The 22,051-nt window shown below is 38.4% G+C and overlaps 1 protein-coding gene across 1 annotated transcript in view; it reads right to left on the bottom strand.

Annotated features, from left to right (window-relative positions):
* LOC124128151 (hemicentin-1-like) overlaps positions 1 to 22,051 on the bottom strand; it is a 38,934-nt gene that overhangs the window by 3,987 nt on the left and 12,896 nt on the right. Inside the window, exon 2 of the mRNA XM_046491550.2 lies at positions 6,498 to 6,859. Within this exon, the coding sequence (XP_046347506.2) occupies positions 6,498 to 6,813 (316 nt within the window). The 5' untranslated portion in view covers positions 6,814 to 6,859. The remainder of the gene's footprint in view (positions 1 to 6,497; positions 6,860 to 22,051) is intronic.

Here is a 22,051-nt window from a genome sequence, read left to right as displayed (position 1 = left end):
GTAATACAACATTAAAATTAACCCATTAATCATTAATTATTTGCATTGTAGCACTTGTATGTTCATTTCTGGCTTGATTGGCCTTATCGTTTGTTTGTTTTGAATGGTGACGTCAGCCGGAAGAGCGTCATTGGTTACTGACTATTCTCCCGTAACAGGGCTTGATCTTCAATCGCCAGCAGTGGTTTATTCGCAGTGGTTTATTTTTTTTCACCCAATCTGATTGGCTGCCTGAGAGTGGAGAGTTGTGTCATCGTGTTTTGATTGGCTGGCTAAAATAATTGACGGCACTATTTTCGGATCGGGGATACCCGAGGTCGTCTAGTACAGGAAATCCCCAGCTGGCAAAACATTACCGTAGTGACAATGTTTCCATTGCCGAAAGTTGATGACCGAGAGAAAGTTTGTGGGGGAAGAAGGGGTGTGATATATGGAGATATATCAGAGAATTTCGGCTTCCCAATGTACCAGATTCAGTTGCAGAATGAGAAGACGGTAACCGAAGCGAGATACCGCATCGATATTACGGGACCAGGGGAGCAACTCCGGTACATTCTTTACTGGGCGTTTTCAAGGCTAATAACAAAGCTCATGAAACAGTTAATTAATTCATGTAAAAATACCGATGAAATAGTGAAACAAACCATATTGTTTGGTATTTTTTAGAAACAACAACTGTCAACCACATAAGAAATGTCACGTTACAACAAAGTTTTGATCTAGAGCCGATCGATCAAAAACATATTTCATAGATCTATTAAATTAATCGAGACTTAAATATAAAGAAAATAAACACTCAGATAATTTGGTCCTAGAGCAATACTCAATTTTAATGCAGGAAACGATCAATCTTTGCCGGACGGACCATACATCTCACGACCAAGATGTTTTGCAACCACAGCAGTTGTTTCCCCTTTCAACAGGTGGAGTTTACCCAGATCAATATAATTAATGTATTTTGGCCTATAATTATTTGATATTTTATAAGCATGAAGACTTCAGTTATTTAAACATACTATCTCAGGACAATTAAGAAACTCATTATGAAAAAACAACATTACCCCGTTAAAACTTGAATATATTAAGTCATACCTAAATCTAAAAAAACTCCAGAAAGTAATATATGTATTTATATTTTTTCTTAACTATTTTGATTTATTATAGGGAGCAGACAAAATGATGAAGATAAAGATGGTGGGCACCAATCAACCTTTTTAGGTATTTTTTTCAAAAGCAATATTCTTTTTTTTCAACAATGATGTACATTTATGCATCTTAAAATATATAGTGCATTTTAGATAGGATGAAATAATCTCAAAATTAATTTCTTATTATTAGTTTTAGGTAGAAACTCAATATCACAGTTAATTATTTTCAGAATTTACAGACAATACAGAGTATTAAGACATGTAGAATTAGGTTTGTCTCAAGTATATTCTTTAAACCAAAGATTTATTATTTACCATGATTACTGAAAAAAAAACTTCTTTAGAAATGCAATTGTTATATTATCATAGCAGATAAAGAGTCCCAATATGCAAAGCTAGCTTAATTTTAATGATAATTATTTAGCATTTCTTGGGATGATCAACTGGTCATATGGCAAAATAAGAAATGTATTTATATTTATTATTCTCCTATTACAAGGTTTACAGTGGTTTATTTTTTTCACATAGTCTAATTGGCTGCCTGCAGGGAGTGGAAAGTTGTGTCGCTATTTTAATCAGAGACCTTAAATTATTCTAATGTGTAAATTTTCAGAACATGGTAAGTAAAGAAAAACTGAAATTTATGGGTGACGAAGAAATGACCAACAAGAGGTCCTCTTATAACATTTTACCATAAACCTCATTTCTTTACATTAGCAATGTCTAATTTTAATTTTAATACTTTTTGCCAAAAAAAATCACATATGAACAGGTCACTCAAATATATATTTATTATTATGTCTTGTTTTCATGAAGATAAAAAGAATTTTTAAGAACATGTTAATTTTAAATTACCTTATCAGTAAGTCTTACTTCTAATCTGATAAAATAACAAAAGAATAAAGTTTGGAGGTAAGTGTTGCAGTAAAATTACAATGTAAAATTACAAGGGTATTAAAGTGCAAATACTTGTAGAACTACTGAAATGATAATTTATTGTTTACATACTATCCTATGTATTTATGTTTCACACACAAAAAATTATTGTGCTTGTCAAATTCACATTGTTTCTTGTCATTCACAAATATGGGGAAATTAGATGACTCATTTAGTAACATTTGGTGTATGATGTTAAATATTATGTTCAAAAGAAAAACTGTCCACTGAAAAAGGTTTTTTTTATATCATAAAAACACATGGGCTCACAATGTTCAGGAACAAAAGAAATTGTAAAAAAGATGACATGAATTATTCATCATTTTACACATTAAATTATTCACTGTAAAACTAGTTTTAAAGAGGTAAATTCGTCCAAAAATATTACAATCCATTGAAGGATTTGAGAAGATGTAATCGCTGACCAGTTGCCTGAGTTGGTAATTATAAAATCTTGCCTGATCAATCCTGCTGACAGTTGTCTTACTGAGCATATTCGAAAACGAGGCTGAATCCCGAGTGGTTACTAAACACGGGAAATCTTCAACTACGAGCTCGACTTTTTATGGCATATTGTTAAGGGAGAAAAGGGATTAACGAGGCTTTGCCGAGTTCTAATTGTGACAGATTAATCACGAGTGTGTAGATTTTTCGGTAACAACCGAACACAGTGGTTAATCCTCTGTTTCTTCCGTGTTGAGCGGTGCGTATCCCGGTTGTTATAAGGATAATAAAACATGACCATCAAAGAAAATGAAATAACCGTTGTCTTTGTTATAACGACGAAACCTTGGCACTTTCGCATACTGCGTCCGTACTGTTGTCGCGCCATTTTTAGATATCCTGCAATTCTTTACCATTTTGACTTTTAACACAAAATAACGATTTCACCGATCATTTGATCAGTTTTTAACCACACAAACATAAATACAGGAACGACGTCTGCAACCAATGACTTCTCTGACTCGCCTCAAGGAAACTGAAGCATAAATGCAAATATCTGAATTGAAACGGCCAAGTCACATAAAAGATATCATCGACATAATTTGTTCGAGGAATGTTTGCCTTAATAATTTCCACATTTATTATATTTAAGATACTGTTACGTGTCGACTTCGAAATTGAAATTGATTCCAAGGTATCTATAAGCAAAAGGTTTCAGTGTGATACTATTTTATTAACAAATATCAAAGACATGTTATAAATTAACGTTATATCATAATATTAACTAGGTTTACAAATCAATACAAAGTAATGACAATGACAGTATAGAATAGAGTGGCAGTACAAATGTAAACGTTGCGGAATGTAAACACCAAGGGCTGGAATACTGCTCGACATGAAGTGCTCATGATACATTCGGAATCGTACACAGGGCTCAGCTTTAAGGCTAAAAAAATATTCTTGGTTCTCAGGCTGCGCCGCTTCATCACAAAGTCCACCACATTTTTCGTTTTTATTTCCATGTTAAAAAAAATCCTTAAATACTCCGCGTCTCAACACCCGACCCCAAAAGTGAAATGCAACAATACTTAAAAACAATGCGATTCAGCGTGCAGTTACTTCCCTTTTCATACGCACTGCTTTACTGCGTATCTCGTGTGTTATCAGGGTTATGGTTAAGACGACAATAGTAGTTAAAGTACTCACGGAAATGAAAAAAACCCTGTTTTTCTTATTTAAAAATCGACACAAAGTGTTACGTAGCTCTAAAAATACGAAATAACAAAACAACTCGAAAAGTACTAGTCTGGATTTGCTTGTTTGATCTCAGTGAACAATACAAAATGTACTTTACAGGAGGTAATTTGTCGGCACTTTCAACATTCAAAAATAAAACTAAGTCCATATTGACATAGCAGGAACAGACTATAGGCATTATGCACCTGTTCTCACCTGTCGTCAAGGTGTCATAGGTCACCTTGATCTACTTACACCTGGTTATGCCCTGTTTCACAATAGTCTGTTTTATTCACATTTTTACACACTTTTTTTGATACGCTGTGTTTGTGCCACGACCCAATTAGTACTAATTTAGTTGTTTGAATATTAACATATTTTGTATATTAACTGCATTTATTTATGATCTGAGGTCGAAAAAACTGTTTTTTAAAAATTTCCGTGAGTACTTTAGTGTGCTTGTCTTGCTGTTTGGTCAATGAAAACATTAAATTTGCGATAAAACATCACCAGACATGATGATTTACAAATTCTATAGTATTTGTGAACTGTATGCGGGACAATGTTTCATACGCAGAGGTTAATATTTACAATTACATGTGTATTTGTCTCGTAAAATAAGCGGGGAATGCTAATTTATATACCCCGTCTATAAAGCGAATCGGAATGAAGCACATGACAAGTGCATACAAAGTCACCACATTTGCAATAAAAACGTGTTTGTATTCCGCAGTATAAAATTACATTAGCGAATTTAGGAAAACGAACAGATCATACCAATTAAACTTGGCCAATACAAATTTGAAATTTGAGATAAAACATCACTAGACATGATGATTTACAGATTACATTGTATTTCTTGTTCTGATTGGCATTGTTTTATATGCCGAGATTAAGATTACCGTGTGTGTTATCTCGTGAACTGAGCCGGAAGTAGCAATCAGCTGTGCACGCTTTTCTTGATAACAATAACATAACTTTATTTTTTTTGATACAATGAGCGGAAGAATTGTATCTGAAACTATTAGTTGGTCAGGAAAAATTTATTCCAATATCATGTTAGTTGCAGCTTTACTTAATATATGTGAAATAAATTAATAACCATCAGCGTAGCACTTTGGTTCAATTGATCGTTACTGCCGGATATGTTTTCGTATGGAAGAATTTGACCAATCACCGTTGATGCTTCCGCGGCTGCGATTGCGAAAACTTAATGTTGACATATAATAGCCAAACTACAACAAACAGGACTTTCAGCGATTCAGTGCATGGCATTGATGATAATAGCGGTAATATGACCGTGGTTGCTGTAAAAAAACGGTGACTTGTACGATCTTCCTATCACTTCACTTGCGATTTCGCCGAAATGAAGTGAAACAATATTGAATGAAATGTTGAATAAAATTAATAAAAAAGATTACAAATATAAATCCAGAAATATTATGAACTCTTTTTACAACCAGACAGTGTAATTACATGATTAATTTGCATACTTCGGCACGGATTTGCTGACATGGTATTTCCGGTGTTACATGCTCACAGTAATGTGTTTGCGTTGGGGAAAAAAACATCCTAATTCTAGTTAATATGAAAAACTCGCCTTATACGCAGCGATATGCGGATTCGGATTCTTACTAGTTTGTACACAACCAAGAAAAAAAAAAGCAAAAAAAAAGCAGCCGCCCACTTGCACGATATTTTCAAACGCTATAGCCTGAGAACCAATTCGGTTTTTTCAGCCTTAGCAGAGATTTCTTATGACTATCGAACTGGTTTTTTTGCTTTGCTGTATATTTTGTTGACCTGACCACCGCCTGCATCCTTTCTACCTACATCACCTGGAGGTATTACTTCGATCAGATTCGCGGCCCAACCACGGAGTTCCCACTTTCGCCAATCCTAACTGAGATCTGCATGACCTTCTTTCAACACCAAACCACATGACCCATCCAACCCATCTGCTGGTGCAGAAAAGTCGGCGCCACCTTATTTATAGGTTTCGTCTCACTTTCTGTACCAGTAGATAGGTTTGACATCCCAAAACACGACCAAGACCTGATCCTGCTCTACAACATCTAAACCAACAACACTCCCGAGTCTATAATTTAGGTGTCTGGCACTATCATTAAGATCAAATCAAAGTAAAGGAGGTAAACAATTTTATGACATATTTTTTGATATTGGTAATGTACCCCATGTATGCTTTAAAGAGCAAAGGCAACTAACAGAGCCTGTATAAATTCCAGTATAAAGTTATGAATAAGATTAATTATACAAAAGAGCAAATGTGCAAAATCAAACTCAATTATACTTATATTAGCTAGCTCTTTTTGTATGTCTTTATTGAATATGACGTTACTAATGGTTTCCGAACAGAGCTGGAATAACAGCTGACGCTGCACCATCAAGATATGTTACTGTATTTGTTATATATCGTCTGTTTGCAAAGTCGAAAAAATTATTTTCAATTACAAGAAACAGACACCTATTTTACTTACAGAACTTGCAGAACATAGCAATCGATAATACATCAAAATTATTATAATGCGTGTCTATTGCCTCAAAAACGTAGTCTCAAGAAACTAGGACACCTGTTCCCCTATATTCACATTAAGAAATTAATTACATATACAACATTAATGCTGTTTATGTGAAATTGGCATTTCATCTAAAACCAGCAGGCGAATGAGATGCTTGGCAAACCTAATGACTGAAAACAAACGATAAACATACCTCGTTCACAACAAACTCCGTATCTGAGAGGAGGACACTGACAGTAGCCATCGATGAAGCTTCCACCATTAGGGCAGTGTGTCTCACAATATTCCGTCTCCACGGACGTGTTTGGTCGGTCACATTTACCGATACAGTCTGGAACATGAACTCCACAGCACATCTTCCGTGTTCTGGTTCTCACCCCAGCACAAGTAATGGTACAGGAGCTCCACACACCCCAGGACTCCCACTCACAGGCCTGAAGCCCGGGTTCACACACACAGTCCACCACCAGGGGCAGCACCACGGCGAGGTACACCTTCAGGAGAGTCATGTCAGCAGTGTGACTGAACCCAGTATCCTGCGATGGCAACACTTTCCTGAAAAATAGGAAAACAGTGTTATCTCATTGTTTATTCAAATGCGACTGGCGTCGCTGTACACAATGTCCTCACCTGGCCTACACCTCATATCGCCTTCACTACTATCAAAACAAATTTATGGATGAGTGCACATCACACTTGTACCATTATACCTTAAGTAAAATGAACTCTTCCAACAAGATAACAAAGAATGTAATGACTTTTGATACTGTAATTTCATTTTGTATATGAGATCACAACTCAAATGTTTTCACAACATCAAATATCATAAATACACATGTATTATCATAACACTGTACATATATATCCATCATCTTCATGTTTTATAACATCAACACTACATCATTGCAAACAACATTACTGTAATTTGATGAAATGTCCAACTACATCAAGAAACTTGATCACTGATCTTCTGCCAGTCTCTGCTGCTGCTTCAGTCTCTCGATCCTTGCATCTCGGTCTCTCTCAACACGAGCACGAGGTCTCATGGCACCACCCATCCAATCTGCCTTCTTGACCACCTATCTGCTGTCTCGATCTTCTTGAGTTCTTTGACAAACTGGAAGATGTTGGGATGGGCTCTCGGCATTCTCTTCTTCAGGCCGTTGTGGAAACCTTCAAGATGGTTGTTGGAGCGTGGCCCGCAGTTCTCGTGTTGATTCCACAGGGCTCGAGGGAGCGTGGCATTGAAGTCCACCCATGTGCTTGAAGTTCTGGGAGAGGTGGGATGGACTTGGAGCGGTGTCGGTAGAGAGCAGCATGGACACTGGCTAAGGACGGCATCGTGGCAGCAACATTTTTGTCAGCTCGGTCGAGTTCGGCGTTGTAGATCTGCTGAACAGGGATGATGTCTGTCTTCACTTGCTCCTTCATTCTGGCGATGATGCGGATGTGTTCTACATTCTCGGTAGGTGGATGACTGTGAGGCTTGGTTGATGTAATATGGTCGACAATGGTGCTGCATCTGCCATTGCAGCCAGTGGTGATACACTTGCAGTGAACAGCAAGTTACCGCTTGACATTCAGCCTGTACCAGTACAATCTCATTAAAATCAGATCTTAAATCTAGCTACCGCTAAACAAAGATCTGAGGACATCCCATTAGGGGTCACGTCAGACCGACCTTTCATCCGACCAATCAGAGCGTCGCTTACCAGATCGTGAAAGTGACAGTCGGAATGTGATTTCTAATCATGAAGCCTCGAAAACATTTAAAACGGGGTATTCCGAACGATAGTTACGGGCTTAACGACTGAATCTATACAACCTAGACCATATATTAGCCATCCGAGAATGTTCTTTTGTTCAGGTTTCAAATTTTTAAGCGAGAATTTGTCAAAATATGTTTCGAAGCGTAGTCGCCAATTTGAAAGTAGTGCCGTAAAGCACGAGAAAGCTGCCTTCTGATTGGCTAATGTCGACTTCTTGTCAGTAATTCCATTGGTCGGTCAGAGTTTGCGAAAGGTTGGTCTGACGTGACCCGTAATGGGATGTCCTCAGATCTTTGTTTAGCTGCAGCGTGAACTAAGATCTGATTTTAATGAGATTGGTACCAGTTATCCTGTATAAACAGTCAAAACAAACTCAAGCATCAGATACCACTATGAAAACATCGGATAAGTTCAAAGGCTCATGTACTCAGGTCATTAATTCATATTAATGAATGAAATCATTAATGGGTTAATGGACAGTACCATTCTACACAACAGGGGTGTGGAAGTAACCATTTGTATTTAGTGAAAGCCAAATGAGGTGTAGGCGATATAGGGTGGAGGCCAGATGAGGGCAAGCCTATCAGAGACCGTTTCCAGTTGTGGAAACCAACCGTGACAATCCCTCGCCGAGACATATGGATTCGAACGACGCATCATCAACACATAGTACAGATAGTAGCGGTCACAGTCTGTACGTCCCTGTCAACTGAGGCGTATATGATCTACGGTATCCCCGAGAGCAGCCAAGCCAGAAGGCCAGTCCTGACGGCAGAACCTCAACGTCGATGTCTCTTTGCGGTGGACAGAACGTCAATGGAGAAGGGTCTGTTTCACTGATGAGTCACGTTTCCTTCGTCACCGATCTGCTGGCACCGATCTGACTACATACTTCGAGGTGATCGTTGCATCATATCTTCGTAAAGGAGATCGGCCCTATGACCCGGGGTGGTATAACAGCTACAGCAAAGACTCAAATGGTTATAATTGAAGAGAATTTGAACGGTGCGAGATACGAGATATGTGTTAATCACTTAACCTAGCTGACACGCCGTGATAAAACTGTAATACTGTTAAAAGCGGCGTTAAACCCAACTCACTCACTCATCCTTCCACATCCTCCAATAACGTTGCATTCTTATCTTTCCTCGGATATTTAATGCCATTACCAAGGCCCATCATCAAAGTTTAGTGTTTTCAGTGAGGCGTAGGTGTCACTTAAATTCTCAAAAGGGGACACATTCGTAACTGACTGCATGAACGTGCCTCTGAACCCAATTTTGTGACAAGACTCACTATAGCAGGAGTGCTCTTCATATGTTGGTCGAAACCGTACCTTTAGCCAGCATCCTTTCCTTGTGGTATCATTCTATCCAAGACAGTTCAGGGTTTTGACCGATCCTCTTTTTTTTTTTTTTTTGGGGGGGGGGGGATATTAGCTATGGGGTGATGCGACAGGCGGTGAGATATTAACTCTGTACTTACATGTGTGTCATACGAAGTTGACCTCAGTTCATTCGTTTTCATGCGAAAACCGTGACCTCACTCAGTTCCAGAAAACCGTGAGACACTCGTATGAAAAGTAGCATGCACGTTCAAATGGCTGACAACTTATCACAGAGAAAGTGTAAACGGTGACTGAAAAAATATTCTTTCTACAACAAAATTCCCAGGTTCCTAAAACATATTTAAATTATCAGTTAAAACGGTACAAGTTATGTGATAAATATATTTGTCTTCCCTTAAAACTTTGATCACCAATGCATGCTTTTTTGTACATGTCATAGAAGTACACGATAAGTTTTCTCAGGGGATAAGCACGGCGCGAAGACATTTTGAAGTGTACCTACCTTTTGATGCAAGTACCTTTTCTGCACCCATGTAACCCAGAAGGTGGAACAAATTGTGCATGTTGTACCTTCCGAATCAGGAATGAGAAAATGACATGTTTGTGTTTAAATGCACATGTAACCTAAACAAAATACAAAACAAACATATTATGAACACAAACTAGTAATTTGTTGACACAATAATAGTGGTACACATTATAAATGTTTAAAGAATGTAACCGAATGGAATGGCATAAAACTCTTTTGTTGGCACATAATATGTTAGCAACATATAGTCTGGAAGTTAATTTAAGGTACCGACGTTTACTACAATATCTGAAAAACTATTGGACCTACTCCAGTCAAAGTTGGTATGAGATTATTAAACAGTCATACATAACTGGGAGTTACATTTAAAGACAATTTTCATATTTTCGTAGATGATTCGAGACTTTCGGGGCTGTTTCGGGTGAAAGAGAATCAAATTCTGAGCCAAGAATTGCACAAAGTGGACACGATCCGATTACGACAATTACTACAAAGCACGAACCTGAAATTCGAAGGCGATTCCTAGAAATTCTTTGATAAACAATTTTTTTATCACGAATCCCATGAACTACAATAATGTTTGGGAATCAAATAAGATATATTTAAGATTCTTAAGAAATGATTAAGAATATGTATGAATATGTAAGAATTCATATCCGTGGTAATTCGGGCTATTACATGTCGTAGTGAAACAGGTGTATCTGTATTGCACTATTCTTGGTCCCACGAAATGCCCTCGACGTCAGATTCGGAGTCTGTGCTGTCACCTAAATGAACAACAACAGGCTGGACAGTATCTGGTCGGATACAGTCTTGTTTCCAATACTCTTCCTCAACTTTCATAACATGTTGGACACAGCTTGCCCAAGGTACATCTGTAATTTCTCCCTTTCAAGACAATCTGCATGACGTCGGCAAGCTTGAAGGTCTTATTTTGCCGTAGGACCATATTTTTCAAATCACCCCAGATTAGTTCGATGGGATTCAAGTCACAATGGTAAGGAGGAAGTCTAAGCACTTCGTGACCGTGTTCTCTCAAAATGTTGTCAATCAAATAAGAGGGCGGGGGTTTGTTCTGAAGAACCAGTTGGTAGTAGTCAGTTTTTTGGCTTTCGTGGGCCGAGCAATGCGGTTGTTGTCCAACCACTGACATATCTCACCTTTGGTGGAATTTGAGGTTGGACAACGGTCAATAGGATCTCGACAACTGTGATAGGGAGCACTGTCCATAACCACCAAGGATTTATCAGGCAGTGCTAAGAGGAGCTGCTCCTCAACATACGCAGTGAAAACCTGACTATTCATCTCGGTATGGTAGTCTCTGCCATCTGTAGATCTGGATCTGAACACTAGATCACACCCAGGGAGGAAACCTCTGTGGGAGCCTGCATGGAGGACAATCAGGCGCCCCCCTTTACCAGGGGGGATCTTGCGCTGTGGCTCTCTGGTATCTGGGTGAGACCATTGGTAAGCCGCTGTGTGGCAGGCATTAACCCAGGTTTCGTCCAAATAGACAGGCTCATAGCCTTCTTCTCGTTTCTTTTTAATAGTGCGCAAATAATTGATACGCAAACGAATGATATCTGGTCGTTCACACATTGCTAGTTTCGACCCTTTCGTCTTTTTGTACTGATATCCAAATTTGGAAAGGAGTTTACAAATGGTCCATTTGGAAATATCTAGGTCATGCTCTGTAAGGAGAATTTGTTTTAGTTTTCGTGTTGAAATAAATTCATTTTCTCGTGTTAACCGCCGAACCACGTCCCTGACAACTTTCTTATCAAAGGAATCTAACTTTGATTTCCTATCCTGTTTTGAGATGCCCCCTAAGGGATGTGCAGGGGAGCATGTGTTTTTATGAGAGTTCAAAATCTTAACTACGGTTTATTTGGGAAGCTGTAACGCATGAATTGTTCTTTTCGTGTACTTTGAAATGTCAAAGAAGGGCGAACGTCTTTCACTTTCAGCTTTAAAGTATTCAGATGTTTTAACAACGAAACCTTTCGCGTCAGCGGAAAGATGCTTGTGCTGATACATCATGAAATCTAATGCTAACGCCGTATTCGTGCGTGCGTGATTCCCGTGCAACCTTTCGAGTTGAGTTGATTGGTTCAACTGTGTCATATGGCCCTGTGACGCAGGGGTAGCATTATGCAGATGGCTGTTACAATGAATGCTCGTTCCACCCGTGACGAACAGGTCTGGTTGTTGATGAAATATCGTGATAGCTAAATAGACAGATTTTTTATTCATGCACCGATTGTCTTTAAATGTAACATCCAGTTATGTATGACTGTTTAATGAACTCATACCAACTTTGACTGGAGTAGGTCCAATAGTTTTTCAGATATTGTAGTAAACGTCGGTACCTTAAATTAACTTCCAGACTTGACCAACAATTAGGGCAGTGACCCAATGGCTGGACGGGATGGCATAAAATGTTTTAAATGTCTACAGTGGTGATGTTACTATCCTTTCACAATTAATCTTTTCAAAGTAATAGTTACATTGCTGTAATATTATTTTATTGTGAGCTATATCAGTGGCGACATGGAGATATTGTTAAAATTGAAACCCACAACGTTGTGAATGCGTAGTTTTGATATAACAATGAATCATAATTCTCTACCTCCCAACAAATCCTTAGCGTACTGTATGTTTCATCCTGTAGACAGACACGTCAATTATTCACGATGTAACAGTGATCTCACTAAGTAAAATACTGGTAGAAAAAGTATCATGCACGTTCGAATGGCTGACGTCAAATCACAGAGAAAATGTAAATATGAGCAAGTCTGTTTTATCATTGTTTGTAATGTTTACTTATCTACATCAAAGAAAATCAGTTTTAGTCAAAGGCTTGCTTGTGCTCAAATATAGACAGTATTCCCAAAACCTCGAAAGTCAACCTGTTTAATACATTGTACCCAACTCTATGTATCAAGTGTATGCGATTGTTGTCGACATCCTATATATGACTTACTCTTCGCTGTTTTGTAACCAGGATGTTAATAACTTCACAGCGACAAGGAAAATACCCATATCTGTCGAAACAGGGAAGGACTGCATGTCATGAAATAATGTGTGTTATCTCTTATTGAGAATAGGATGCGATAAACTTAAATATGTAAATATTTAAATTGTTGACATTGTATTGTATAAACAAAGCAATATGAAATCTTTTCCTCCTTTCTAATGTAGCATTGCAGGTATTTATAACAAGTGTGGCAACGTTTTATGTCACGTCTAACTTCCCTCTGACATTTCCAAACTGATTGTTAGATCCGATTGTTGACGATCGGGTGGTTGCTATGGACATCCTTTGCTAACTGTGTGTTAACGTAACCCGATGGCATGGGTAGTTGTTCATGCTTTCAATCATGAGTGTTTTCATGCGGCAGTGATGTAGATTCGGGGAATTATATTAAGTTACATTTCTGTTCACACTATTTGTAATGAGGATGTTAATGGGGACAGTACCTTCAGATATTACTGAGAACTGAGAAGCCTAACAACCTCAACCAGACTTGCTTGCAGGCCAACTCAATAGTCGATGCATGTATGAGACATACGTCATTCCCACTTTCTTTTTCAATTTCACACGTTAAAATTCAAGAGGCTTATTGTATAACATTTAGAGCTGCGATATCGTATGAAGTATCGGGGTATGTTTTCTTTACCTTTTTTTAATAGTCCCGTCCAGGTTCGAACTGAAAATTACAAGATGAAGATTTGGAACAGCATCACGCCTCCCAGGCTGCCTGACGTGGAGCGACATACACACGCTGGGAGAACAGGTGTTTGCAGGCATTATCTTGTATTTCGTGAACCAACATACTTAAGGCACAGCTGGACGAGTGGTTAAGACTTCTCAAATTTGCGTCCTTACCTGTTCTGATAGGCTCGTAATTTGACCCGATTATGATAAATGATCTTCACCTTGTTCGTGGATTTCTTTGTAACCCATAGTGGTTAGGTTTGTTACGAAATCTCCGAGGACATCAGATTGAAACGCAATCAAGATTAATTATGAAAAGATATTAACATCACCACTGTAGATATATAGAACATTTTATGCCATCCCGTCCAGCCATTGGGTCACTGCCCTAACTGTTGGATCATGTCTCAACAATGCAGCATATGTTGCTAACATATAATGTGCCAACAAAAGAGTTTAATGCCATTCCATTCGGTTACATTCTTTAAACATTTATCATGTATACCACTGTTATTGTGTTAACAAATTACTAGTTTGTGTTCATGATATGTTTGTTTTGTATTTTGTTTAGGTTACATGTGCATTTAAACACAAAAGAGTCATTTTTTCTCATTCCTGATTCCTGATAAAACAACTGGATAACAGAGATCAAACAACTGGACAGGGATCAAAGTGGCGTTAAACCCCAACACACACAAAGTCTTATTTACTCACCTGTTCACTACTTTACATACCTTCTAAAGAATTGCAGATATTGTTATTAACCTTTTGCGATTCAACATGCTGGATGTCCTTGAATCATTAAGAAAAACAATGTATGTTTGTAAACAGTGACTGAAACTATTACTGATCAGTTACAATTTGACCACATTTGCTATTTGTGCCTACAAATAACTCTCTTATGTGTAAAAAGACGTCTCCTTCAGATTAGTAAATGGTTGGTCTCTTACTTGGTTTGAGGTGGTAAGTAGGAGACCAGAATAGCAACAACGTAAACAATAGTAAGAACAAAATAATTCATGAATATAAAAAGTACGCGTGATAAGACAGTACAACATGGGTTATATGTTAGCCGATAAACGGTAAAGAGACAAAGAATAAATTCATATATACTCAACAACAAAAGTTCCTGTGACACCAATATTTTAGTGTATTTTTCAAACGAGTAAAGTTTGGTTTTCAGTATTGTTGTACATGTATGGAATCAAGTCACAAAAACGCAACTGCTACAGAAAAGCATGCATTTCATGCATAAGTTGACTTTTATGCAAGCCCCATGCATTTCACTACCCATGAATGGGTATAAAAACATGTGCGTTAACGGGATTCCATATGCATTGTTTAGTATCGTGCTGACAACAACAACTCAGAAAAACAACAAAATTACGCAATTATTCAACATTACGAAATGCCACGCCAGTCCGAAAATGAGCGTCTGCGAGCCACTGGTGTGCTTAAGCAGGATCGAGTCAACGTGATATTGCAAGACAATTTAACGTCCACAGAAACACCATTTGGTGTTGATGGCAACGTTGGCAACAGACGAATAAAGTCAGAGACCATCCTCGGAGTGGCAGGCCACGCGTAACCAATAATAGACAAGACAACTGGATTCGAACAACACACCTACGAAATCGATTCCAGCCAGCAACAGTGGCCTTCGATGAATATCTTCACAAACCGTACGTCGTCACCTCAGATGTGCAGGGCTTGTCGCCAGAAAACCCACCAGACGTCCCATTTTGACAGGAAACCACCGTCAAGCGCGTCTACAGTGGTGCAGACAGCTTCTACGCTGGACGACCATGCCGTCGGGACAAGTTATATGCCTAACAACTGCATGATTCCCAATTAGATTAGAAAGTCTCAAACTGTGATTAACGCAGCGTGTGTTCGATGAAAGAAATACAGCCCCTCAGATCTTTGTTTACTGAATACACCTTGACCTATGTTCAGTGATATAACTTATTAAGATATTGAAGCTACATGGCCGCCCATAGTTTCGAGGAAATGTCCTGGCTACACTTCATGGTTTCGTGCTCAACAAATATATATGAATGTATATGATGCCTCATCTTGATGTGCTTTAATAATGCAATTCGACAAAAAAAGGTTTACATATGCCTCGACAACATTTTTCACACATGAATGAGTTCAACCTTGGTAGGCAACTAGTACAGGAAAACATGGCTATTGAAGCTCATATGTGTCAGGTTGCCCTAACCTCGCCGTCACATCTGTACACAAAACAAGTGCATTGTCAAAACTAGGCTACATATGCATTGCTTCAGCCGTTTCAATAATGCAGTGGGCTGTCACAGCATGCTGTGTAGGTCTGTACAGCACAATGTATTTTATTAGTAATTGGTCGATCCTCCATAAATCACATTTTTTTGCCATTCTTTTCACATATGCCTCGGTAGAATTGAGGAAGGGGAAGGACTTCTGGTCAGTTAACAAGGTATTTAGATATCCAGAAACCCGTTTATCCGGACACCATTTTAGAAAAAAAGCAATCGTCCGGATAAGCAAGGTTCGACTGTATAGCGCGTGATACATGACAAAACAGATGTCTTAGGGCCTGATTCGCACTTGCTGTAGGGATACCAATGGGCCCTGATCATAATACATTGGTTGCTTATATATATGTTTCCACGTCACTCACACCAAGAACAAGTGCACTTTTTGAATATTACTAATATTACATGAATGTTACTGAGCAGTCAGTGAGAGTTTATATATTTGCGCTTAATCAGCAACATTAAGCCTTTCACGTATAACAACTTTGTAAGTTAACTTTCCTTTCAAGTAATACACTAGAATGGTGACAGAGATGAACTTCTTCCCCAAGAGATGTGCCTTTGACTAAAATCTGCTTTGTTATTTTGATTTCAAGTGATAGCCTTCACCTGGCAGGAATTTACATTTGTATTATTTCAATTTTTCTTTTCATAAATATCACTCTGAATTTTGGGTTTTGAAATAGCATGTCGCAGAAATAACTCTTTTTGGACCATTAGGCTTGCAAGAATACTCTAATCATTGGCCGAAACATGCCCCATATGTGCTTCTTGCTTTGTCAGACCTTACCCTTTCTTTTGAATTTCTCAAAAGCTTTTAAAAGGGTAAAAGCTATTTTTGGAAGTATAAATGGGTTGATTAGTGACTACCATAGAAGTAGCAAATGGAGTTATGTCCGATGAAATTCTCTGTTTTGACTTGTGCCATACGTTTCCGTTTTTTTCGGGTTTAACAACTAACTTGCCTTTGCATGTGTTTGTTCCACCGGTGGTGCAGGATACGCTCACCTTTTTGCAAACACCTGTTATCCTCACTGTTTGATAGTAGTTTATAAGTATGATCAAGTTGTATTTCATCTTAATATCACTTGTGTAATCCCTCTTTTTGGGGTGTACTACAAACATAAATCAAAGTTTCTTTTGAGCTAGCATGAATATCATAAAATACTTAGCAAGTCTATGCGAATCATTCCCTCTACTCCTACCAAAGGCTCTAATTGTGGCTAATTGTTAAATATTCTCCACAAATACTGTAAATCATGAAACGTGTAACCAAATTAATGCGAGTTTAGACTAGACTGGCTAGACTAATATCTAGTTTCTGAAATGAACATATTTAAAAAAAATAAAAACAATTGTTAATAAAAAATATATAACTGCAATAATCGAGTCTTGACAAATATGATTGACTTGCATCGGCTGTATTGGATATAGTTGTTTCAGGAACTGTATGACAGGCCTTAAATACGTCACGAAAGTAATGCGATTAACTTTGCTTTTGACCTGTAAAAGCTAACCAGCAAACGAAAAAACCAAGACTGTCGACTTAGAATTCTATGATGTAGTTTTGGTGGCAGTTCGATCGAAAACTATCATTTGCTGTATTCAAAATGTTGACCTAAACTGATCCAACTGCTATAAATCAAAAACGGGAAAATTTATCCTCATCTATCAGGAAATAAAACATGAAAGACTTTTACATCTTGAGTTAATAGCCGATTTCATATTGAATTCACTACAAAGGACAACTTTATGACGGGGATGGGGTCATATGAGCCTTGATGGCAAAGGTATCAACATATGTGAGAACAAAGAAACGTGAACCCAATATTTCAAATGTTGGAAAAAAGGAGAAAAACAGTACAGTAACATTCTAGTGACCGTACCGTTTCCCTCTCGCTTAATTGTCTGGCTTCCGTCACCATCCGGCAAAGTCCGGAGGTCATCGTTATCCAGTGTCTTTACATTCATTGTTAGAGAATTGGTGACCCGTACATTTGGTGTTCTCCCATCTGTCAGACATCCCACTTGTTAGACACTTTTAGTAATGGTTGATTCATTACTAATCCCATGCCTGTTACCTAAGGGTTTAAGTGGACTCAGCCCTTGCTTCACCCATTTGTCAGACAGTAAGGAGAAAGGAAAGAACACCACAAACTCTTACTCATGTTTATTTACAGCACTAACAATTCAAATGACATGAGTCATATCAACAAAATTAAATCAATGTCAGCACTAAACACGCATATCAAGTATGTAATGTATTAATTTGATATATGTATCTCATACATGTTTGCTACCTTGAGGAAGCGTATAAGGGCCACGGTCTAAGAAAATGTAGCATCTACGTAGATGAAAGTAACATCGACGTCGCGATCGATGAAACTATAATCTACGTAGATGATGCTTGGCTGACTTTTATATGCCATTTAGAGTAGGTTGGTGGCAATGTATCCTACTTAATAAAATAATATGCACTTTATGTGGACAACGGTGACGAATACCAATATTTGTGTTTTTGGGTTCTGCATTTAATAAAACAAGACGTAGATTGTTGACTCATGTCTTCATTAACAAAAGTTCTGTTCTGCACGTTAGAGCGCCTCACTTCTAATTGACGTATTTAACATATATAATGGCTGCATTATTTAGTAAATATAATAAACTGACGTCCAAAAGAAACTTTACCAACTGAAAATATAAATTTCAGACAAAGTATAAATTTTGTTTCGATGAAGTTTATCTAAAACACATAGCCTAAATACAACAATAGTGTATGCAGAAAATGTTAATCGTCTGTTACATGTTTGCGAGATATTACGCGAAAAAGTGAAAAACACGTGCACCACGGACAACTGCAAATGCACGTGCGGGTAAGGGTATAAAACGATTGCAACGGCAAGTCAGACATCCACAGTGATAAAAAAACACAAAAGAAATGCCACGACTCACAGTCGAACAACGTGAACGAGCCTTGGGTATGGTACAGATGGGAGCCACCCACGCCCATATTGCACGAACCTTCGCTTGCTCCCGTGTTGCCGTTACCAACTTGATGCAACGTTACAGACAGACAGGGCGGACCGCTGACAGGCCAAGAACAGGCAGACCCTGGGTGACCACGCCCCATGATGACTGGTACTTGCGTACCTTGCACCTCCGAAATCGCTTCCTGACAGTGACGTCATCGGCGACAATTGCCTTAGGTCACAGGGTTAGTCGACAGACAGTGGCCAGGAGACTCAGGGCTCATGGAATCAGGGCTTTTAGACCATACAGAGGACAGCTATTGACAGCGCAACATCGTCGTCTGCGATTGAGATGGGCCCGGACTGTACGACGTTGGCAACGACGTGACTGGCAGAAGGTTGTCTTCACTGACGAAAGTCGATTCTGTATGTTTAGGGCTGATTGAAGACGACGTGTTTACCGCCGAAGGGGTGTACGAACGGCGGTGTGTTGCGTGCAGGAAGTCGTACCATATGGTGGAGGGAGTGTCATGGTGTGGGGAGGGATCTGTGGGCAGGAGAGGACACCGCTGGTCATCGTTGACGGAAACTTGATAGCTCAGCGTTACATGAATAACATTCTTCGTCCAGTTGTCCTACCATTTCTCCAACAGCAGCCACGTGGTGTCATTTATCAGCATGGCAACGCTAGAGCCCATACAACCAGAATTGTCACTAACCTCCTCGCAGCCAACAACGTCAACGCCCTGACTTGGCCTGCACGCTCACCCGACATGTCCCCCATAGAACACCTCTGGGACTTGATGGATCGTCGTGTTCGACAACGACCACACTCTCCAGCAAACCCGGCAAGAACTGATCTTGGCCCTCCAAGAAGAATGGCGTCAAATCCCACGTGACCTCATCAGACGACTGACTTTTTCTGTGCGTCGAAGAGTTTGTGCGTGTATTGAGGCATTTGGTGGTCACTCACGCTACTAATGACTTGTTATTAAACGTGAGCGATTGTTTATGTACTCTGCCTATTGTCCATGATTCTGAAAGCTCGAGTTTTGTACCACACCCAACGTTGGGGGGCTCTGACGTCATTCTCGGTCGCGGTGTGATTGTCATTTTCAGTGTTGATTATGTTGATATATTGATCTTCTCAATACACTTTACTTCATGCATGTATGTTTTGTTGTTTTTGAGCAAGAGTGATTTCAAACTCTAGTAGAGTTTCTTTTGGACGTCAGTTTATTTAAATTCGTGTTTGGTTTGTTGTGAATGAGAATGTCTGGCAAATGATTCTCATGTAACAGTCCTCTTAATTGAACAAACAACAATGGGATTATCCTCTTCTCCATCTACTGGAATAGAATATGCTCAGTTTCTTTTGTAACGCAAAGGTAGTAAAGATGCCATCTTCTTCAGTGTAACAAGTAATCGTTTTGTCTGTTTGACAAACGGAAGATGTACAGCTATATGCATTTACCAAGGGTACAAATCTACGTTTGTACATAACTTCATAAAACATTGATGCATGAACATTTCCGTTGGAATTAAACTAACTGAACAGAATAAGCTATGGATAAAATGATGTTTATGATATCTCTTTCATATAATTACTTAATATTTGTTGTGTCTTCATGTAGTCTACAACACAGTATCATAAGCGATCATATAGTTCATATAATTTAAGTATCTTAACAGACAACTTGCAATTGTGAAATAAGGTACGGCGATACTAATGGCAAATGTTCCCCGATCCTTCTTGTCCATGTAGAGACCCATTTGAAGATACTAAACTTTTTATGCTCGAATGTATATTATTTCAATTTTTCAGAACTGATGCTTACTTTAATCATGATTTTACAATTGGGGACATTCTTTAATGTATATATGACACATTTAGCATTTCCTATGTTAGTTATCTTATATTTATAAACACCAAGAGATTTGTGATTAAATAAGTCTTCATTACATTGAAATTATTTTTGATACTAATATCTAAATTATTTGGATACTTATATAGCAACAAAATCATTCTAGTTTCGATATGAAAAGCATTATACCTTATATTACCATACGATAATACAATAACACGTTGTCATAGATCCATATCTGACTCCAAGACACGTATTATTGATATATCATGTTCTTTTATTACAGGCTTCGAATTCCCCCCCACGCCACTGCTTTGAGGCCATACAAACAAAGAACTACAATTTTGAAAATAACGGTCATGGTTTGTTTCATCCGAGGCTGTAATCTATCCCAGTAAGCAGATGGGCCTTGTGATAACATTGTCTCAATTTAAGTAATGATAAATAAGACAATTTAGTTATTGGACAGAGACAAGAGAACTATTTTAAAAATATTTACGTCATGGGGGCTCCTCAATTTTGAAAGGATAAAGGATGAAACATTTCATTTTGTTCTGAGGTAGTTTATAAATTAATTGTAACTGTGAATTGTACGGTAGGCTTGACCGTCTTTCTACGGATAAAATACATGTCTGTCTGATACGAATATGCATCACTATAAAAGGAATTATATCAAACTTTAGCAACCTAACACTTCTCTACAATGTAATTGTAGTCGTCCATGGGAATTTCAGGTGAACGACCTGTGCTCACTTAATATATGGATATAGTTAAAATTGCAATCGGGATCTACCAAGGGTGCTGTGCTATGTTCAAATTTTGGTGTGTATGTGCGCGCGTGTATGTGTGTTTGTTTGTTTGTGTGTGTAAGTTGACAAGAACCTTGTAAGTTTTAAAAAGGAACACGAGATTGAATAACTGTAAAAAAAACCCACTGGGATATAATAATGATCTGTTGAGTTCATGATGTGATAGGGGCGGTCGGGTAGCCTAGTGGTTAAAGCGTTCGCTCGTCACGCCGAAGACCCGGGTTCGATTACCGACATGGGTACAACGTGTGAAGCCCATTTCTGGTGTCCCCCGCCGTGATATTGCTGGAATATTGCTAAAAGCGGCGTAAGATCAAACTCACTCACCCATGCTGTGATACAAATCCACTGTAACAACTTACATAAACACCGACAGCACAGATGCTGACATGCATTACTCTTCCTATATTTGGCTAAAATGTTTGTTTGTCCTTATGACA

Source organism: Haliotis rufescens, unplaced genomic scaffold (genome assembly GCF_023055435.1).
Source record: "Haliotis rufescens isolate VD_foot unplaced genomic scaffold, xgHalRufe1.0.p SCAF_21, whole genome shotgun sequence".
Classification (NCBI taxonomy): Eukaryota; Metazoa; Mollusca; class Gastropoda; order Lepetellida; family Haliotidae; genus Haliotis; species Haliotis rufescens.
This window is presented reverse-complemented; position numbering and strand designations above follow the sequence as displayed.